The sequence below is a fragment of the Strongylocentrotus purpuratus genome, unplaced genomic scaffold (assembly GCF_000002235.5).
Source record: "Strongylocentrotus purpuratus isolate Spur 01 unplaced genomic scaffold, Spur_5.0 spur5_scaffold_17, whole genome shotgun sequence".
Classification (NCBI taxonomy): Eukaryota; Metazoa; Echinodermata; class Echinoidea; order Camarodonta; family Strongylocentrotidae; genus Strongylocentrotus; species Strongylocentrotus purpuratus.
The window spans coordinates 7406966-7428894 of record NW_022145602.1 but is presented as its reverse complement, the minus strand read 5'-3'; the positions used below and the strand labels follow the sequence as shown (position 1 = coordinate 7428894).

Sequence of the window (21929 nt, the reverse complement as noted above, 5' to 3'; positions counted from 1 at the left end):
TTCTGCACACGGCCAAGAAACAAAGTGGGCGTTACCAAACTCAACTTGTCAATCATTCCTCCCTATGTCTGTGAACAGTCTGGCAAGCCACACCCCTTTCGCAGGCCCCCTATAAACTTGTGACTCAGCCCGGACTCACGTGTCTCTTTCCCCCTCTTCCGGATGAGCGTACAGGGGATTAAAATAGGGGGCAAAAAATAGAACTGTGCGTGAGGTATTGAAACCTTTGGAATCTATGCCCTTGACGCGTTCTATGGGGTGAGAAAAGAAACAGAAAAACATGGGGCTTTTGATATGTAATGAAGCATTATGCAGATCAACGTGTGAACTCTGATCCAGTGGAATTAATCGGTACGTTAGTATGACCTGACACCTCACAAGCTGGAATTAAATTGCAGATAGCGAAGATTATATTCAAAAAATAAAAATGAGAAAAATTCAGAGACTGAAGTGTTTTGATAAGATACTGCCCTTGAATGATAAACACTATAAGCGTATTTTGCAAGTTAGTAATCACACAATCAGAAATTTTGTATAATATGAACTTCAGAACGACACAAGTGAAATTAATTTTCCGAACTTTTCACCTTTGAAAAATGTTCATGTATAAAAATGCTGAATTACTAGAATGATTAAATTGTGTTTAAAGTTAAAGACGCATATGTAACATAAATATATATACATGCAAATATTACAGGTTAATATCATTAAAAGATATATTCATGTTTACTACCTTCACTAGTATGGTTCTTTCTCTCTATCCATTTTATTCTCAAGTTCTGATATCGTTCTCTGCTTGTCACCTCTTCTCCTTTTTCTCTGAATCCCTTTACCATTCTTTTTCTTCTACTAAAATTACTAATACTTCTACTACATCTACTGCTACTAGTACTACAGCTACTAGTAGTGCTACTTATTACTCTCATTCTTTTTGTCATTCTTATCTTCTTTCTTCTTACTCTTATTCTTATTCTTGTACTTTCTTCTTCTCCTCCTCCTCCTCTTCTCTCTCATCGTTCTCCTTCTTCTTTCTCAATGTTTTGTTTTCCTTCTCCGTGTTTCTGAAGCCTCTTCCAAATAATACCCGGATGTCATCATTATTATCCCCTACCTCATCAAGTCTCTGTAGTATGACACGTTCTCGTAACCGCATAGTAGCACTGCGGTCCGAGTCAGAATTAACTAGGTCTCCGGAGATTAGGACAATAATAGAGAAAAAACAATTTCTGCAACATGAAGATAAAATCACGGTATATGATATGAAGTGGATTCGAAAATAATCCCTTGATTAAGATAGCTATATGATAAATGAAGATGTATTTGTACCAAAACAAAATACATTTTATCTTTTATATCAATCTACGGATCTGTCTGCTCATTTAAATATCGACAACGGTTTAATGAATTTCTCATAATCAGTACTGATTATCGTTGTTGAATCTAAGTAATTATATACAAATCCGTATGTTTGTAGTTTGATAGTAATTTTTGAATGTATTACATGTTAGTAAACATTCGTTTCCCGTGCTTAGCATTATAAAATACTTAGTCATTTATTGTACATGTCTTTTTATACTTGTATTGGTTTAAAAGGAAGAAGTTTCGTTTCACTTCCATGTGCTGTTTAATACGTTGAATTTTAGTTTCGATTAAGATCATTTCAACCCTTTCTGTTCATTAAGTTTTTGTCCTACTTTTACAGGACAAGAATGAAAGCGGTAACGGGGAGAACCGACCCCCCCCCCCCCCCCCCCATAGAGGGGACTCGCGGGATGATGAAGACGATGATGATGATGATGATGATGATGATGATGATGTTTTACATTACAGAGTGGATATCAATCAAATGTATTCCGCTTTCCTGAATCTGTTTCAAAATTACAGACCCTTACCTTTGTTGTACATTAGGTTAGGTTACATTCAAAATATGATCTTTGTTGAGGCCTGATAGTGATCTACACAACAAAAAGAATTTAGGTACCTCTTAAAGATAAGTTTGAGTAGCCGAGCCTGTCAATAGAATCTCGATATGAGAATGATTAGTGGCGACATAAATTGAAGGGGTAATATTTAATTCAGTGAGGGAACAAAATAGAGACAGAGGGAAAAGGTATAGCACGTGGAAAAATGAAAAGTGGAGATTTATTAAAGTTGGTACATAAACAAAAATACACGCAAGCAGAAATAGAAATAGAGATTTTTTGTTAAAGAGAGAGGGAGAAAGAGAGAGAGATACATAGGGGCAGTGCTAGGCTAACACCAAATGTTCAAGTAAGAAATTGCGTCAAATTATGCAGGGCAATTTGGAATTTCAAGATAGAACAGAAGATTTAAAACTCAAAGAGAAGGTGATGAGAGTTAGAAAAAAATGTTGGAGCTTTAAAAAGAAGGATGAAATTAAATGTATTAATGGAAGCAGTTAGACGTACAATTGTAGCAATATAATTGAAAATAAATGTTGCTGTGTTTTGTGGGGGGGGCGTCAATAGGTCGGGCTAACATATCTTCTTACAAATAGACTTGAGTATGGGTGCACATAACACTTATCAACAGTGGAAACATTTTTTTCTTCATTTTCAAATTTTCTGATTCTGATCTAGTTTTCTCTCCAACTTTCATACTTTTGTTTTCTTTTATCAAAGGGTGAGGTTGGATATAGTTTATGATAGGTCTGAGACAAGTTCCAAGTTCACCTGTTTTTCCCCTAAGGGTGCACTATGAATATGTAAATGATATGCGCTGACGTCATGAGGAAATTATAATATCCTTTTGACGTGCTGGCTGCACGGGATTCCAGAAGGGCGCCGGTAATACGCCGATGTCAAAAATAGATTTTTGATTTTTACCCTCGACTTCCCGTACCGCAAGCCCTCCGTGCACAGGATGTGTACACCCTGTGTCGTAGCGACAGAGAACATGGGGCACTTAATTGCCCCCCCCCCCCAGAAAAATATCTAATAGCAAAAACTGAATGAAGAGAATTGATAGAGAGGGAAAGAGAACATAAAACTAAGACGCATTGACCCCAACCTACAACGCTTCCCTTAATTTATTGCGGGTAATTTATAATTTTATTCAGGATTTTTTTTTCTCATAAAGATCGGTGCCCTCGCCCTATGATGTCGATTCTCCTTCAATGCCTGAAAACTTCTACGTCACTTGCTACACCCAGTTCATTTCCCCTACCTGATCCCGCTTTTTCACATGTCGAGGCTGTTATGCTGGAGTTGCTAATTTGTTAATTGAGTACGTGATATTAAAAGACAGTTTATCGCTTATAAGACACCATAGTAATATCCTGTTTACGGGTGAATATTGAAAGATAATTGCTTTAAAACACATGAAAGAAAATATTACCGTGTAAAACTATATCATACTATATCATAGCAATATCATACTTCATCTCATCAGAAATACGCCTACTTGATTAAAACACAGATGTATTTTGATTTATTGCTTAGAAAATTGAATATTCTATTTTGTTGCATGAATGCAGCTTTAAAATTATGAGACCGATGTAAGCCGATAGGGCAAGCTCTTAAATACCATGAATTCCTCCATATACTATTCTTGACACTTAACGATACTTCAGTTTACATTATATCAAGTTTCATATCATGGAAAACCAACAAAAATCATTTTTTTAAAATACTTTTATTTTACTTGTATTAGTTATAACTGATGTAATTCTTATTCTTTAATATGTAATCTATGACCGATTATATAATTTTGAACATATGTTTGTATCTTCCCCTTTTGTATGTGATGTAGTAATGGAAGTTATAATATGCCTTTTGAACAACGTTTACAATAATAACGTAGCAAAATGGAATGATTTTATTGATACATGATTACAAATAGGCATAAAGGTATAGGTTATTTTTTTCAAAGAAAGCAGAATAATAAGCTTCTTTTCATTTTTAAATATCATGGTCGCATTCAATAAACTCATCAAAACAGCAATGCAATTTATTATCGTGAATAAATACAAGTTGTAAAGGTGCTAAACGAACGAGCGAAAAATATCCGCCATTAAACACCTGCTAGAAGCTAATACCATTTTAGGAAACCACATATTACTGTGATAATTGATATTGTCTTTACAGGTGATGCCGATTTGACAACTTGTAATTGACACAGATAAGCAAACTGTAAGTGATACTCCTTAACAAGTTTTAAATAATAAGGGTTGTGTATTATGTAGTTACCACTCTGTAAACCTAGAAAAAAAAAGTTATGCGTAATCTTAACAGGTCATTTCAAGTCGATTTTGAGTTCTTCCATAATCGTTATGCATATATATACATATACACACGCACTCAAACACACAGAAACACACACACTATAATAGATGTGTAGAGAATGTGCAGCTAATGTAATTTCTTCTTCTATTTTTATTCGAAAAATATCCTCTCATGTACATGGTAAAAGAACATTTCTGAGTTTTTTTGTCCAAATAACAACTCACTTTAATCAATTTAAATTATATTGATACGAGTTGAAAAATATGTTTAAATGCCCGGCCGTTAGACATAGTGATATTTTGATTTAACCTTGTGTTTTTGATGACTTTTAAATGTAAGGAAAATACTGTTGTTTAATAAAAGGTGAATGCGATCACACATTATTCCCCCAACACTTTGATAGGTTCAGTAGCTATATGCTTGGCATAATGCCTTTATGAATCAGATCAATATTCTATTTTCGCTGGGTCTTCGCCCACGAAATCTATTACTGGTACCTTTGCCAGATTTTAATGATCGGTAATATAAAAAGAAATTATTATTAATTGTCGAGGAAGTCGTATAATCATCAACTTGTGAGTCATTTGATATTCAGTCAAAAAGGTGAACATTACGACATTGAATACCGAGATTCGCCGTGCATGAGATATTATATCAGTAAAATAAAATAATGTGTAATTACCTTCACGCACTCGCACACGCATACACACATACATACACTTCTTCCTTTCGAAAAAGACACAAAGCAAGCATTTTTCGTTGTTTAGCCAAAATAAACCATTAGAAATGTCTTCTTTTAAAAACAACTTTCTCTGAACTCAATGGTTTCATTTGAATGTCTAAGAGTTTTCGAAACCCGTGAATTATAAATGAATATTTATCAAACGAAGTGCCTATATCAATCTTACTGTTTTTATCATGAAGCATTTTCAAGATGGTTTGTTGAATGCAGAAGAAGAAGAAGGAAGAAGAAGAAGAAGAAGAAGAAGAAGAAGAAGAAAAAGAAGAAGAAGAAGAAGAAGAAAAATGAAGAAAAACATATATATTATATATCACGGTTTGCACTTTATTCCTACTCTAGTTATATCATAGAAATTTATTGTGATACTCATGAAACTTTGGGCGAATGCACATCAAACCAAATAAGGTTTGTTTCCATTTCTTTAAGGTACAACTTGGTATTTACGATTCTTTTCGTTTCTTAAAATTTCCCTATGATGCATTTCAGGGATTCCGCAGTGCATAAGAAAAATGCTAACATTGAGAATACACAAGGTATGATTTTCTCTTGACATTGTTATGCTAGTTGCTTTTGGCTACATTTAAGGGAATGTGAGATTTTGGTGTGCAAAATTTAACCCCCTTTTGCTCGAAAAATCAATTTTTTTTTTTTTAGCTTAAACTCGACGTGTAACCACAGACTTAGGACTATACATCATGGATGATTTACGCGCCTCGGTCAATGTAAAGGAGGTTACTCTAAACTTTAACAAGAAAGAATCCCTAGTTGACCCCTAGACAAAGTCTATTAGCCTAAACACGACGCGTAACCACAGACTTAGGACTATACATCATGGATGATTTACGCTCCTCGGTCAATGTAAAGGGGTTACTCTAAACTATGACGAGAAAGAATCCCTAGTTGACCCCTATACATAGTCTATTAGCCTAAACTCGACTTGTAACCACAGACTTAGGACTATACCTCATGGATGATTTACGCTCCTCGGTCAATGTAAAGGAGGTTACTCTAAACTATGACGAGACAGAATCCCTAGTTGACCCCTAGACACGGAACTTGTCATCCACCCCTCCCTGGGGCACCCCTTTCCGTACCCCTAATCCACTCCGGAAGGCACCCGTTTCCCCCTACCATAAACTCCTATCAGACATGACGTTCGAAACCTTTTCTAGACCCCACATAAGGTCAAGAGCTATTTTAAACTGAGTTAATCGCATACTTTTGACGTGTTGCCAATTTAGTTATAGGTCAATCCAACCATACCAATTACTGAAATTAGATTAGAAAATATCTGTGGTTTGGACGAAAAGCATATTCAGATTTGATATTTGTTAAAAATAAACGTTTGCTGAATTGTTGCCAACGTTTTCTTTCATATATCGACCGATAAAAGATATTTTAACGAACTTTGGGGAAGAAGGGGAAGGATGTTTGCTATTTTGCTACATCTGCTACTGAGTGACACATTCAACACACTTAAAAATGAGTGAATGGGATTAAACACAGGAAAAGGGTTATTTGTGTTTAATCATTTCGCGATGTTTTACGCTGCATTTATAGAAAAGTGAAAACACGGGACAAAATAACGGTATTGCTCATTAACGAACCTTTCTACGAGTGGGTGTTTTGGGATCCCACATTTCCATAATGTTCTGTCTGTCTTTAGCTGATTATAAATTTTCTGTAATTTTAAGTTAATGAATTTCTCCACCATTTATACTGAATGTAGATGATGTTTTTATTATAAAGATTTCTAGAAGTATTCTTAACCTTATCGAAGATACAAGGAACGTGAAGACGAAAAATCTAAAAATATATCAAATGTTCTGCTTAACGAAATGTATGAGTTTAAACTTGACTTGTTAAATGCAATTAAGATTTTGGGATGGAACCCGTAATTACATTCGGCTGTAAAAGAGTATATATAAGGAGATACTTAGACAAGGCATGTTAAAAGGAAAAGGAATTTTGATCATATGAAAAAAGATAACTGCCATTTGATCTTATACCTGCCATTTTATACCCGTTAATATTTCCTAATATAGATAATGATTTCAAACTTCTTTAAAACTCTTTTTTTAAATCTTTAACTATTCAAAATTCTTAGAATTCCTAAAACAAATCAGACAGTATTTCAGTTGGGTGGGATTTCCTTTCAGTTTCTTCTGAAAATTTGAAATTCAACAGTGCTGTATGACATTCAAAATTATTAGGTTGGGGTTATCTCTCTCAGAGCTCATAATAGTTAACCGGTTGATTACTGTATTGTCTCCCCGTTTCATAATTTATACAGGTCACGGAAAACAGTGGGTTAATATGAATATTATTTTTTTTAGAGATAAATCACTTTTAAAATTAACCAAGAGCGATGTCGTTTAAGGGGAACAAAAGTAGGTCGAAAGGAATAGCCCTAAATGAATGGAGTTCAGGAAAATTGACGCACTGATTTCTCATTTCCTTTCTTGTACGAAATATCTCCAAACGATGAGCAATATTTCTCAATATATATCTGAAACTTGGGTCTTGCATTAAGATTCAAGAGAAAAGAAAGAAAGAAAACTCGGCCATATTTAGGTATGTCCCTTTTTATGTTCTCGCAAGCAGACAAGGAAGATTAATATGTATGTTTTTAAAAATACTAGCCCTATACATGACAGACACATGGGACTACTCCATTACATTCATTAAGATATTTTCCTACTTCCTATTATCATGTTATGTTTCATTTAAATGAGTAAAGGAATAATGATAATTTCCAACATTTTAACACTACCTTACCTTTCGTATTTATCTTTCAAAATGTAATATGATATTTCTCACCACCATCTTGGTAAAAATTATCGTAAGAATGGTGAATTTTTTTTGGTATAAATCTGAAGACAGCAAAAAAAAATATCTTACTTATCTGTGAGTAATCACTTTCTTGAGGCAACGACCTTTTCGGCCTTCCCTTCGTTCTTGCAGTTGATGATCTGCCTATGAATTAAGTATGCCTGAACTAACTATTTTATCTTCATAAATAACAATAATAAAGTCGTTTTACTGCTGACCCTCACTAGTCTGAAAAATATGTAACATTTATTTCCATGGGTTTTGCCCAATACGATCTGTCAATCTTTATTTGAAATATAGTAAAAATGGAAATTATATATTCACCAGTCTTCTCCTTTCTTTCCCAAGTTGATAACTTTCTAGTTTGTGAAGTGTTAACCCATCGCCTTCTGGAACCTGGTGGTCCCTGTGTTATGCCTATGGGAATTAAACAATTCAGTAGGCAACAGGTTAATACTCCGTTTCATGCTTGAAAACCTGTAAAGAGTTAATTCACAATGATATACACGTCATGCACGTACAGGTTTGTATCATTTTCCACCGATCCTCTCAAATACTGGACATATCATGTCGCTTACAAAATGTTCACGTAATGGTATACATTAAGGAAGGGTGGCTGGGTGTAACAGATAAACGTGATAGGATGGTATAGAAAACTGACCTGAAGTCGCATTAGACTCCGTTTCACGAAACCATGTCAATGATCATCTTACCCTCTACATTGTCTCATTTCGTTAAAAAGAAATGTCAAGATAAAGTTCAGTATTTGTCACATAATTACATTTTTAAAGAAACTGTCCAGAAATAATTGGATTGTACTGGAAAAGGTTTATTATGTAGAACATGACAACTGATGTCATATCGCGAACACTATTGATTTTTAGGAGCATTTCAGAACAGCCCATTTACAGGGGCACTTTCCTGAGTAACGGTCATATACTTAACTAACAATAACACAAATTAGAAAGTTTACAATTCATTTCACATCATTACCAGAACCAAACTTTCTCTTTAAAATCCAAGATCATTAAACATGTAGGAATATTCCTTTAAACCAATGATCTTTAAAAAATGACACGAACGAATTCAAGCCGCAACACAGTGGGCGCTCTTTCCTTATTTTTGATGTAACCGTTTTCTTGCCCTGAAATTGAAAACCTCTTACTGTAAACTTTCCTTACCAAATATTCCTTCCTTTCTTTTTCTTTCTTTTCTATCCTTTATGTTTATTTTGTTCGTTTTGAAGTAGATTAATCCAAAATATATTGTGGTATAGCATTTCCATGTATGTCGAGAGACATACAGCCCACCATCTTTTTGTTTTTATTTTTATGTTGTGGTTGCTTTTGTTATTGTTGTTAGAAGTAGTTAGTAGTAGAAGTAGTAGTAGTAGAAGTAGTAGTAATAATAGTAGTAGTAGAAGTAATAGTAGTAGTAGTAGTAGTAGTAGTAGTAGTAGTAGTAGTAGTAATAGTAGTAGTAGTAGAAGTAGTAGCAGTAGTAGTAGTAGTAGTAGTAGCAGTAGTAGTAGTGGTATTATCAATAGTAGTAGTAGTAGTAGTAGTAGCAGCAGTAGTAGTAGTAGTAGTAGTAGTAGTAGTAGAAGTAGTAACAGTAGTAGTAGTAGTAGTAGTAGTAGTAGTAGTAGTAGTAATAGCAGTAGTAGTAGAAGTAGTAGCAGTAGTAGTAGTAGTAGTAGTAGTAAAAGTAGTAATATTAGTAGGAGTAGTAGTAGCAGTAGTAGTAGTAGTAGTAGTAGTAGTAGTAGTAGTAGTAGTAGTAATAGTAGTAGTAGTGGAAGTAGTAGCAGTAGTAGTAGTATAAGTAGTAGTTGTAGTAGTAGTGGTATTAGCAATAATAGTAGTAGTAGGAGGAGGAGGAGGAGTTAAAATGATCATTATTGTTGTTGTATGTATAATTATTAGTAGTATTAGTTTTATTATTATTATTATTATTATTAACATTATGACTATTACGATAATTATCATTATTATCATCATCTTCATCTAAAGGTTTTCTATTATTATTCAATACCTTTGATCGGGGTGCCCTACAAGAGTAATAGCACGATGTATTGTTCCAGTGGCATAGCCTACTAATCATTGCTAATTAAGAGTATTAAATGATTAGTTTATTGTTTAATACTAATTAAGGTATACTTCATATTGTATATCAAGTATCGTTGGCAACGCTTCAGTACACGGTGGGGCCCGAAAAAATCGCTATCCACTTTCTGTATTGTGTTCGGTATTTAACTTTCTTTTTACAATGATATACCAAATATAACTTATCAAATGCGTCTAATAAGAACATCGAAACATATATTTTGAATAATGTATGATAACCCTTGGGAAAAGTCAATTAGGCCTATTGACTAAAATATCATTTGTACTCAATTAAAGGGCTTAACAGTTAGATTATAGATTTGAGCTCTCTGGTCTATTATAAATCGGTTATTCTCTATATTTTGGTGGAGACGATTCAATTTTTTATTTCCATAAATTTAATAACAATCCAGTTGTTAGTCCATACATATAAACGATGTGCTAGAGCTGTTTTGATTATTATTTTAGGATTATTAATATGATTGTTATCAATACCATCATTATTAGTAAAAGTAGTAGTAGCAGAAGTATAAGCAGCTTATACATGTGTATACAATTGAAAATAAATGCCTGAAAAGTTTATAGGCAAACAACCCTTTTAAAGGATAGATTGATAACCGATTGCGATTATTATCAGAATTTTTCGTTCCTTGAGGTAGTTGTATATTGCTGGGAAATCGTAATATGACACTTTAATTTTCATTAAACATATTAATAATGTTCGGTTATACGGTTTTAGACCTTCATACATCCTATGATATCTCAAGTATTCATAACCCTCTTCACTTTTCTTTTTAAGTTTCAATATAGTGATAGAGCTTCCAAATAAGAAGTTTTAAGAGGTTTTCAGCATGGTGATAGTTCAAGATTATACAGTTTTGCGATAGTTGGTATAATAGATGGTGAAAAGGATGAGAGTTGGTTGACGAGGGGTCTCCTTGGTCCTTTCTGTTAGAAAATTAAACTAAAAGAAAAGATAATGTATGCAAAAGTTTACGTATCTATTCTTTACTTATATTGATCTGAAGTGAATCATGACTTGAACTCTATGAAGAGAAAAAAATCAACGTGGAATCACATTTGATCTTCTCATAATATTAGGCCCCAACGCAAATACATTCGCATTCATTTTATTTCAAAGATTTTGTGACCTTTGATTTAATTCGGCGAGATATTATATTCTTATCTTTTCATTTCATTTGCAAAATCTTGTACAAGGGTGACACATATTACACATGGGGACTTAAAGTACTAGCTCAGGTTTGAGGCTGAGCCGTAACCTCGAGATCTGCCGTGGAAAATAACTAGGCATATCTTGACACGCATAAGGAACGTTGCTTTGGAGGCCCCTTCGCTCCCCCAACACCGTCCCGCGCACACGATCTTGCGTGTACTCCCTATACACACGTTCACCCACATTTAGCCCACACACACACACTCATTCCCAACCAGGAAGTCACGCTCATTATGGGTAATTATGCGCTCATCCCAAAGCCCCTGACTCAAGTTTCCCTTTCGGAACCCCGGCTAGGTCTGGATGTGCGTCAATCCTACCATCTCCTCTGATTGGTCCAAAAGTAACGCCCCGCTTTTCGGCTTCTGCGCACACCCCACGCGCATGGGGCGTGCACGTAGATTCGTTAGTCACGCCTCCACCGAAGTCTTGCACTCGGCACAGGGTTACGCCTGTTGCGCGAGGGTTTTGAGGTTCGGCTAAGGCTTTCATTCGAGTTTGGTGGTAGTCGTGAATGCATCGATCTCATTTCTTCTGGAGTTCGAAAAATTAAGAAAGAAAAAAGTCTAGTGAGATCGCAACACATTTGAGAAGCAGCCATGAAGGGAGTTTTGTTTATTGTGGCTAGTCTTATAGCCTTTGCTACGGGTCAAGACTGCCCAGCATACTACGTCCGCAGTCAATCCGGTCAATCATGTTACAGGTATGTTACCTCCAATTTGTTTTCTTCTTCATTTGTATCACTACGTTTGCCCTTCGGCCACTCATGGCTTGTGTTACAAACGTTTAGGCCAACATTCAGTGATATGTACGTCTTAAGTACATGGAATATTTAATCAAAGGTACATCCCATCCGGTTTATAGAACTGGTCATTGAAGGTTTTGTTAAAGTAGACCATTCCGAGGACTTCAAAATTAGTTTGTTCCAGTGAACTCCAGTGAGGACGGAAATACCTGTAAGATGACTGAAATTGTCCATAGCGAGTAATTACTCTACTAAACGGTTTTCATATATCAAATGAATGTCAATACATTTTGAATGAGGCATGTCTTTAAAAACATCTAAATTTTTACCCCCAACAATATCCCCAAGCTGCTTCATACCAAGGTTAATTTAACAATGGCATAGTAACATGATATAACATTCAGAGGTAACAGAATCATCACTAACTCTTGAACCATATTCTAATGTGCATGTTGGTGTGTGTTTTTGCGAGAAGCGGATTTTCGTATCTAATGGTAGCTAAGTGCAAAAATAGTGCTATTCATTAATAAGAACGGGTATCTTTTGAGGAAGTTTGTATCGTCACATTAGATCGGAAGAGTGGTATCGACATCGCTGAAATCGATATTTTGCAGAGCCGATCCTGCTATCGTTTAAGGAGCGATATCGACTGAGTAGATGAACTCTAGCGCCGCCATTTTTCTTGCCACCCAACAATATGGCCGCGCAGTTTTAAACTTCCGCCTTATCTCGTGTTCAAAATAGATTACTTCTTTTTTGATCGCATCCTCTGCTCTTTTTTCCCTTTTTCGTTTCCACTAAATTTACTTAATATTCTTCTTCTTCTCTGTTTAGTATATTCATTTATATTTTGAAATACTTTACGATATTCTTGTCCTACTTTGTTTTCGTTGGTTCTGTTTTTTAATTGTCGGTACAGGAAAGTTTTAAGATAATTTTGTCTCGTTTATGCCTATTTTGTTTATGTAATTGTTGATGGTGGTATGGTTTGTGTTCTTGTTCAGTTTCTTCAGTTTCTGTCCAGTTTTAGGAATATTTATTTCCCCACAAATAATAGAGTTGTTCACCCACTTTACATCATTATTTGTGTTTCGAGGGCCTAAAATTGCCTATTTCCCCCCCCCCCCCCAGTAGTACCAAAGATACTTCTATCCTATAATTACCCTAAAAGGGCGAAGATAATGAGATAATTAGTGCCATCCAAAACTATATATATATAAGCAGTAGAAAGAACTGGAGACCTGGAAAGTTCTACGTTATGACGTCACAGCGAGGTTGGGCTCGAATCCCTTTGCGGGCGGGGCTTCCTGTTCCCCTCCACGCATGCGCAAGGATAGTCTTCCTGTGCCAGTCGCCAACTTTCAAAGAGGTAAGCTATTATTTCTTTCTTCTTCTTGTTCGACTCTTTTATCACCTGTCTCATGCTTTGTCTTGTCTTGTTGTCTTGTTTTCGCTGTTGTCTGGTGTGTTTGTGTTTTCTTCTTGTTCAAATATGATCTATCTTTCTATAAATCCTTAAACAACTAGTTCAACTTTAATTCACCGTGGGTTATTCGTTTTCAATTTAAATATCTATATTATTTTCCGCATACAAAAATTGCACTCTTTAAAACATTTTATTCGCCTTGCGACCCTGAATTCTAAAGCTCTATTCTCTGCCGTCAAAACCTGGGACTGAAAATATCTGACGGCCTTTTTTATTTGAGTGCTTTAAACATTACTCCATGGCCGATTGGTTATAAAGATCGGGGATAGTTGTTCCTAATAGCTCATTTATTATGCAATCTACTCGCTACAAACTACAAATAGCACTAGTTGTGTAAGACATACAAGATTTTACCTGCTGGATATGCCACCTCCCCCCCCCTCCCCCCCCCCCTCCCCCCCCCCCCCCCCCCTCCTCCCACCTTTTTTTTCAATCTGCCTAGTATATATGATGGGGAACCCATTTCCCCCTCCGCACATCGTAACCTTACCCCCACCCTTTTTCCCCTATAAACTGTTTTTGTTAATCTTTACAAACTTCCTGTTTTCCCTTTCCTTTATTATTCTGTTCTTTTTTCATCTAAACACTCAATGCTGCTAATTTGCGATATGTGTAAGGAACGTTGAAGGGACATAACATAATCCCAATGTTACCTTTTTTTTTATGCTCTCAGCTTAATTTTTTTGTTTTAATCATAAATGCATATAAAAGAGAACAAATGAAAAATATCATACCTTTTCTTGTTATAACATACTAGTATTTGTAATAAACCCTGTTACAGCAGAACATGTAGCTCTTTTTCTCAACATTGATTAAAGCAGTGCTTCTTTGAGCTCTTTCGAAGGCAGTTTAATATGTGTGTGGTTTTTTTTTCTTCTACTTCTTATTTATCTCTTATTATTTTGTTTTTGTTTCTGTTATCGGTGGCACCGTTTTCCGCGGGTAGCTTCTCCGCATTTTTTTTACATCGCGTTTCTAACTACGCATCCGACATTAAGATGGGCGCGCGCCCTCTCTCGGTGACCTGGTGACATTACCTGATGACGTTTCATCTTTAGGCGGCTGACGCGCACTACCCGGCTGCGATTAGGAGCTTTATAATTATTATAAATGAAGTAGAGTACAGATTACTTCAGCTAATTTCATACGTAGCCTACTTGATTATATTCAAAATAGATTTCCAATTCACGAACCGTTCGCATACAATTGCTGTGATAAGTAAATGTAAACCTTTCGTCGAATCTTTTTAAATATAATGTACAGAAAAGTCTCAGATCTGGTCTTATTTGGGTTGATAATCAAATTAAAAAACTCAAATGGCGGTTCCTGGATTATTTTTCTTTGAAATACTCTGTAAATTCCTATGCGTCGTGGAGTAGTTACAAAACTCCGGGCCCATGAATATACTAAGGCCTATTTTCGTAAAAGGATAAGTTATTTAGTATATGAAATATTTATTTGTCAATTATTTTGTAATGAATATACTTCATGTTTTTTACAGAAAGATTACATACTCGTCATGTGTTTTAATGTTCTTCATTATCTCGTCTCGTGTATGTGTGTTGTGTTATGTATATCATCATATTCGCCTTTCACAATTGCCATGCCATCATAAGAATATAATTATCCTGTCATTTAAACGCCTTTAACATGTTTAAATTTCATTGCAAATCAAAGTATCATGTGCATTTAACAATTACTATAAAATATATATTCATGCGAGAAACATATATGATAGATTGTTGTTATTATTATTGTCATTGTTATTATTATCATCATCATTATTGTCGTTCTAATTTCCCGGTCCTTTCTGCCATTTCAATTTAACTTAATATTCAGAAAATAACACTTGGATATTCGCCTAACAAACTGACACAGTTAAATGCAAAATAACAAATTAACAATAAAGTATGAAATATTTCCGCTCACATCTGAAGCATGAATGAAAATGAAAGTATGAACTGACATATATTTATATAAATTACAAGCATGACATTCTAACTTTAAGATAAAGTAGCTTTGTCGGAAGAAGAACAAACAATGTCACTCAGAGTATGGGTTCTGGAGTATCGAAAAAGTTCCAGTTTTATTTACAATGTAGGCATTAGTGGACACAGTGTGGTAACACGTGACCATTGACAGAATCATGGTCTAAATGCATCAAAATGTAACCTAAGAAACAATTTAGAATCCTTCATAGCGTTGACAATAATCAAAACTGTGGTCACAGTGTGTTCACACAGTTTGGTAAACATCAATTGACTCACAGTCGGAACACATCCAAGTTTAACCACAGACACAATTTAGAATACTTTAAGAAGTTGATAATAATCAAAGCTGTAGTCACATTTTGTTCACACAGTGTGGTAAACATAATTTGACTCAAAATGTGAACGCATCGAAATGTAACCACATGGACTATTTAGATTAGGTTTGAGGAGTTGAAAATAATCTTAACTGTGGTCACATTATGTTCACACAGTGTGGTAAATATTATTTGATTCTAAGTGTGAACGCATCGAAATGTAACCTCATGGAAAATTTAGAATACTTTATAGCGTTCACTATAATCAAAACTGTGCCCATATTCCGTTCAAACTGTTTAAACACCATGACACAGTGTGGTAAACATCACTTGACTCCAGCAGTGTCCAGAGTGTGTTATTTTCAAGAGACTGTGGTAAAACTGCAGACACTTTCTCTTTTTCCAATAGGAACATCTTCTTATAATGTTTTACTATCTTCTATGCCATATTGGTATTAAAATACGTTTCAACATCATCAATTCTCTTTATAAGGAAAAAAAAGAATGTAATATCCTCTCCGGCTTGGTTTTTTTTTAAAAATCTGTTACATGTGTCCAACAGAAGGGTAGCATCAATTTGAAAAAATAGTGTCGGGGTCTTAGGTTCAAAAAGATAATGTTACAATTCGATGCGGTTAGTGGTAGGGGTGAAGTGAATCTAGTCCCCGATGAATCGTGGTGATCAGACATTGTAACCACTTCTGTGTCTCAGGAATAATGGTTTGTTCACCCTATGTCTTCCACCTGCAGATATTTCAACATTCCACTGGCATACCAATGGGCGAGCGAGTTCTGTGAAATGGTAACCCCATGCGGCAATGGTCCTGCAGTCATGGGCACGCTAGCAGCACCAAAGTCTCCTCAGGAGAACATGGAAATCTACCGCCTGGTGGCCAGCTTCTCACAGGACAATCAGATGGAGCGAGAGGTTTGGCTTGGATGGAACAGCATGAATCCATTCATGTGGGAAAACGGAGCACCAGCATACCCTCACGGCTTTTCAGCTTTTGACAGTGGCGGACAAGCAGGTGCTAACGGCTGGCCTGTGAACACCAGGAACCCCTTCGGGATGCCGCCAGGTTTTGCCCCTGTCATGCGCCGTGAGCTCGGCACCATTCCTGGACGTCAAGGACCAAACCGCAGGATGATCCCAGCATCGCAAGGACCGGTGTGGCAAGTCGCCGAGCTGACAGGACCCACACATGCTTTCGTCTGTGAAGTTCCAGCCGGTCAGACGATAGTTGGGCAACAGCAGCCGACCAATCCGAACTTTCCCAACCAGCCGAACCAGCCTTTTGGACCTAACCAACCAAATAACCCCAACCAGCCGTTTGGACCCAATCAACCGAACAATCCAAACCAGCCCAATCAGCCATTTGCTCCTAACCAACCAACTACCCCTAACCGGCCCAACCAACCATTTACTCCTAACCAACCAAATAACCCAAACCAGCCAAACACACCCAACACTCCAAACAGACCCAACCAACCAAACCAACCACGTCTATTCCAATAGACTCTTCTTCAGCTACGACGACCAATCCAGCTCTAAAGTGGGAAAATTCATAGAGATCATAACTTTAGAGAGATATCACTCAAAGAAAACAGAGGTTATCCAATACATGGCACTTCCGCATTCTGGGCATCAACTGTGCCAATGCGTGTAGCATCCACATGTTGATAGTCTTTAGAGTAATTTAGAAATTTCATAACAACTTTGGCCAACTTCAAAACCTTCATTCCTTGATACCATTTATTCAAACCGGCACGCCCTCAATTTCAAACTGTTTACATTCTGCTAAACTCTTAAGACACATGCCTTGTAACCTCCAGAACCATTGAAGGTGTTTTGAAAAGTCCTTTGCACCATGGTAGTGCCATGGAATTGTTGTAAAATTATCTGTCAGCTGCATTCCATCATGTAACAATTTTTTTTTCAATTAATACAAATCAAAAGTACCATGGTTTAACTAGGCCAACTAAAAACATGACCCAAATTCCTCTCTTGCGGCATCGATAAGTGTTTCTTCGTTACATCGAGAACCCCTAGAACCGTTAAGATGTTGTGTAAATACTTGATAAACATTTAACTGATTGATTATAATGATAAGAATAATAATAAAGAAAGATTGTATTGTTTATATTGCAGTTGTCCAATTTGTTTTTTTCTTTGTTGTCTTCGAAAGTCGATATATTTTACTTTGATACGTAGGACATCCGTAATGTGTTTTTGACATAAGTATGGTGTGGAAGAGGATAGATCGTCCATTTAAATGAGTTATATGAAAGGGTATAACCACAGACGACATGGAGGCACTTGTTTATCCCAAGGTTCATGATACCATTAATGACAAACTAGTTCGTAACTCCGAAAAAAAAGAATTCAAGCCAACATATTTTCTGTGATTTGAAGAAGAAAAAAAAAACAGAAATTGATTCTTATCCCCAAGTGGCCTTTTGTCAGAGAATAGGAGTGAGTGTATGTACATGTATGCTAGAGTTGTGTTGATAGGTGACGGGAATGGCGTGACGGTGTGGCACGTGAGAAAACTAATTTCAGTTGCGTTGCACACGAGGCGCCATTTAAATAGCGTAAGACTGCGTCATTTCAATGGCGTAACCTTCCGTCAACGACCAGCGCGGTCTTTGACAAGTAACATGAGTGTTACGTCGTACAAAAGGTGTATACAAACATTACATCGCATTACTGGCGTATGCGCTAATTACCTCCATATGCTTGATGTATTGGCGCAGGTAATAGCGTAATCAAAATGTCGTCTCGTGTGGAACGCGCCTGAGAGCACCAAGTCCGGTTTGCAGCAAATCCGGTCACATGCAGATATGCGAGCTCATTCATTACTTCGTCAAGAGCGACAGATTCGCTGTACTCACATTAATTTGTTTGTTTGTCTTTTGTTTATGTTTGGGGCGATGAGTGTTGTTGTTAACAATCGATCAATGAATTAATTAATGTTTAGGCAAAAGACGATGACTCCATAACACTTTGTTAATTGTATTTTAAAGAGCAAGAATTGACATAAAATATAAAAGCTGCTAGCTTCATATTCCAAAGATGACTTAGTCGAAGAAAGATATTGCGACCCACAAAACAGAATCCACGTCTAATGGTGGTGGTGACGATTTATTTCGTCAAGGGAAGTAAAACTTTTAGGTCTGCCGTGACATTGGAAGAATTAAACAGGAACATGGCGTTGAATATGCAACACTTTCTTAAAGAATGAAAGAGGAGAGAGTATAGCAAAACAAGATTTTCTTTTACAACCATTTTTAATGGAGCGTGAAAGCAATTGAAAATTGATTATATTAATTCATTAATTTCTTCGCTTTTTTTGAAAAACTTTACATGTTGCAATACTAAATCTTTTACGTCCGCATTTGATTTCTTTTTATTCAGATACTTCAACATGCGCGTTCCCTACAGGATGGCCTCCGAATTCTGTGAAATGGTTACACCTTGTGGAAATGGACCAGCAAAAATGGGTGCTCTGGCTTCAGTTTCGTCGCCTCAGGAGAACATGGAAATCTACCAATTGGTGGCCGGCTTCTCACAGGACAACCAGATGGAGAATGAGGTTTGGCTCGGATGGAACAGTCAGAGCCCATTCTTTTGGGAAGATGGCACCCCAGCTTATCCTAACGGATTCGCCGCTTTCTCCAGCAGTCCGGCGTCTCCTCCACGTCCCGGTATGCCCCCAACTCGTAGCTGGCCCGTCAACCCTCAGAACCCCATGTCAGGACCACCAGGAAGAGCTCCAGTCATGAAGCGTCAGAACCCACCTGTCCGACCTGGACAAGGAGGACGGCAGATCCCTCAGGGTGTGGGACCACAGTGGGAAGCGGTAGAGGTCACCGCCATGCGCGCTTTCGTTTGTGAGGTACCTGCAGGCAGGAACATCCCTATCGGCCAACAACCGGGCATGGGACAAGGCGGCTTTGGTAATCAACAACCAGGCATGGGTGGGCGACAACCAGGCTTTGGTAATCAACCAGGAATGGGTGGGCGACAACCAGGCTTTGGTAATCAACCAGGAATGGGAGGGCGACAACCAGGCTGGGGTAATCAACCCGGTGTGGGTGGGCGACAACCAGGCATGGGTGGACAACAACCAGGCTGGGGTAATCAACCCGGTGTGGGTGGACGACAACCAGGCATGGGTGGACAACCAGGAGTGGGCGGGCGACAACCAGGCTTTGGTAATCAACCCGGCATGGGTGGACAACAACCAGGCATGGGTGGACAACAACCAGGCTGGGGTAATCAACCCGGTGTGGGTGGGCGACAACCAGGCATGGGTGGACAACCAGGAGTGGGCGGGCGACAACCAGGTGTGGGTGGACGACAACCAGGCTTTGGTAATCAGCCAGGTGTGGGTGGACGACAACCAGGCATGGGTGGACAACAACCAGGTATGGGTGGACAACCAGGAGTGGGCGGGCGACAACCAGGTATGGGAGGGCGACAACCAGGCTTTGGTAATCAACCAGGTGTGGGTGGGCGACAACCAGGCATGGGTGGCCAGCAACCGAATAACCCGAATAACCCGAACCCGAACAACCCGAACAACCCGAATAACCCAAACCCCAGGTTCAACAGACCCCGTATGCTTCAAGAGGCAGACGCGTTGGCATAACTTGAGCTCAGACTGAACTTACTATTTTCTTTGTTGTTATAGACTTGAAAAGTTTTGCCTCGGCGTTTTTTTTTTTCTTCTTCCTTCCATACTTTGAGGAATTACCGAACGGAAGTGTTATGTAGAGCGCCCTCAACGCAGAGTTCATTCGACAAAAGCCTTTCTTGACATTGCTTCAAAATGTTGTTCTGAAAGAAGGGATGAGACTGATACTTCTACAGCTTCGCTCGAACAATTCGTTTAGTTTGAAGTTTAACAGGATATAATATAAACTGGTCTTCCAGTTTTCCCACAGTCATATTTTGTTTTCTCGTTTTAAATTCAATACGTTTACTTTTTTTTATAAAAAATAAAAGACAGTGGATGTAAACAAATTTGAAAGATATGTAAAGAATTAAAGTTCGTTTCACTTTAAATGTGGTAAAATAAAGATGTAATATATCACATTAAAACGTGTACTCTTCTCCTTGCCCTTGTGTGGTGTACGAAGTGAGGAATGTAACATTAACAAGCACAAAATAAGATGGTCTTGGAAAGTGAGGGGGGCTCTATTAACGATAGAAGAGGAAATTGATTAAGAGGGAGGATGGATAGAAAAGGAAGATAGAAAGAATGATGGTTCATAAGAGAGAGAGAGAGAGAAAGACAGAGACAGACAGACAGACAGAGGGAAAGAAAGCGAGAGTAAAAGGGAGAGATGAAGAGAAAATCTCACTCGCCTATCCCGTACTGGACATGCCTACAGGGCAATCCATTCCTTATACAGTCAAACCTGTCTATAGCGACCGCCCAAGGGAAACACAAAAAGAGGGTCTTTGAAGACAAGTCCCTTTAGTACATGTTTCAATGAGAAACCATTTTCAAGAGAAACACACAAAGTGTGGTCTTTGTAGACAGGTGGTCGCCAAAGCAGGTTTGACTTTACTTAGTTCATTTTGTATGAAAGAAGAGAAAGAAGGTAAACACAATTGCGACAGTTTCAAATAAATCTGACCAAAAATAAGAAAGATACGAATTAAAAAAAAATATGAGAACACTAACTCTAGGCGAATCTCAAATTGGCAGTTAGATTGGCGTGACTGGGATACAGTCAAGCCTCTGTTCTTTTCGAAGAAATCTATCTTGACAACGTGTTTATTTTAAATGGAATTAATTTTTCTTTTCAACTGTTGTGAATGCTGCCATCTTCGGTGGGTTGGGACTAGAGGAAATCTTGATTAATTTACCTCGTCTCCATGATATGAGCGTGTGATGTACGTTTGGTTTAAAAAGACGCTGTATTAATTTTTCTTTTCTTTTCCATGAGAGCGAAGCTCAACCTATATTTTGTTGATTTCCTTTGACCGAAGTGATACCATTTAACAGTTTTTTGATAAATAATTTTAGGGGCATGTTTTCTCAAGAAGAGAATCATTTGTTTCTGGTTTTAAAAAAAAGATCATTTATATGGTTTGAGGATTGTGTAGAAATATAAAATATCAGCCCCCCCCCCCCCCCCCTCCTCCCCTTCCATTCAAAGTAGTGGGTTCAGTCTCTCCTGTTTAAGCCCCACTACACTACTTATATCTACTTGCGCCCTCTATA

General features: G+C 37.3%; 2 protein-coding genes across 4 annotated transcripts; both read left to right on the top strand.

Moving 5' to 3' along the window:
• Positions 1-11626: 11626 nt before the first annotated feature.
• Positions 11627-20797, top strand: SM50 (spicule matrix protein SM50). Of its 3 annotated transcripts, none has more exons than XM_011663874.2 (3): positions 11627-11860; positions 19109-19809; positions 19870-20797. In XM_011663874.2, the coding sequence occupies exons 1-3, from the start codon at positions 11757-11759 to the stop codon at positions 20343-20345; spliced, it is 1281 nt and encodes a 426-aa protein (XP_011662176.1). In that variant the 5' UTR covers positions 11627-11756; the 3' UTR covers positions 20346-20797.
• Positions 12796-17834, top strand: LOC105437370 (41 kDa spicule matrix protein). Its single transcript, XM_011663883.2, has 2 exons — positions 12796-13271; positions 16444-17834. The coding sequence occupies exon 2, from the start codon at positions 16493-16495 to the stop codon at positions 17207-17209; it is 717 nt and encodes a 238-aa protein (XP_011662185.1). The 5' UTR covers positions 12796-13271; positions 16444-16492; the 3' UTR covers positions 17210-17834.
• Positions 20798-21929: the final 1132 nt, after the last annotated feature.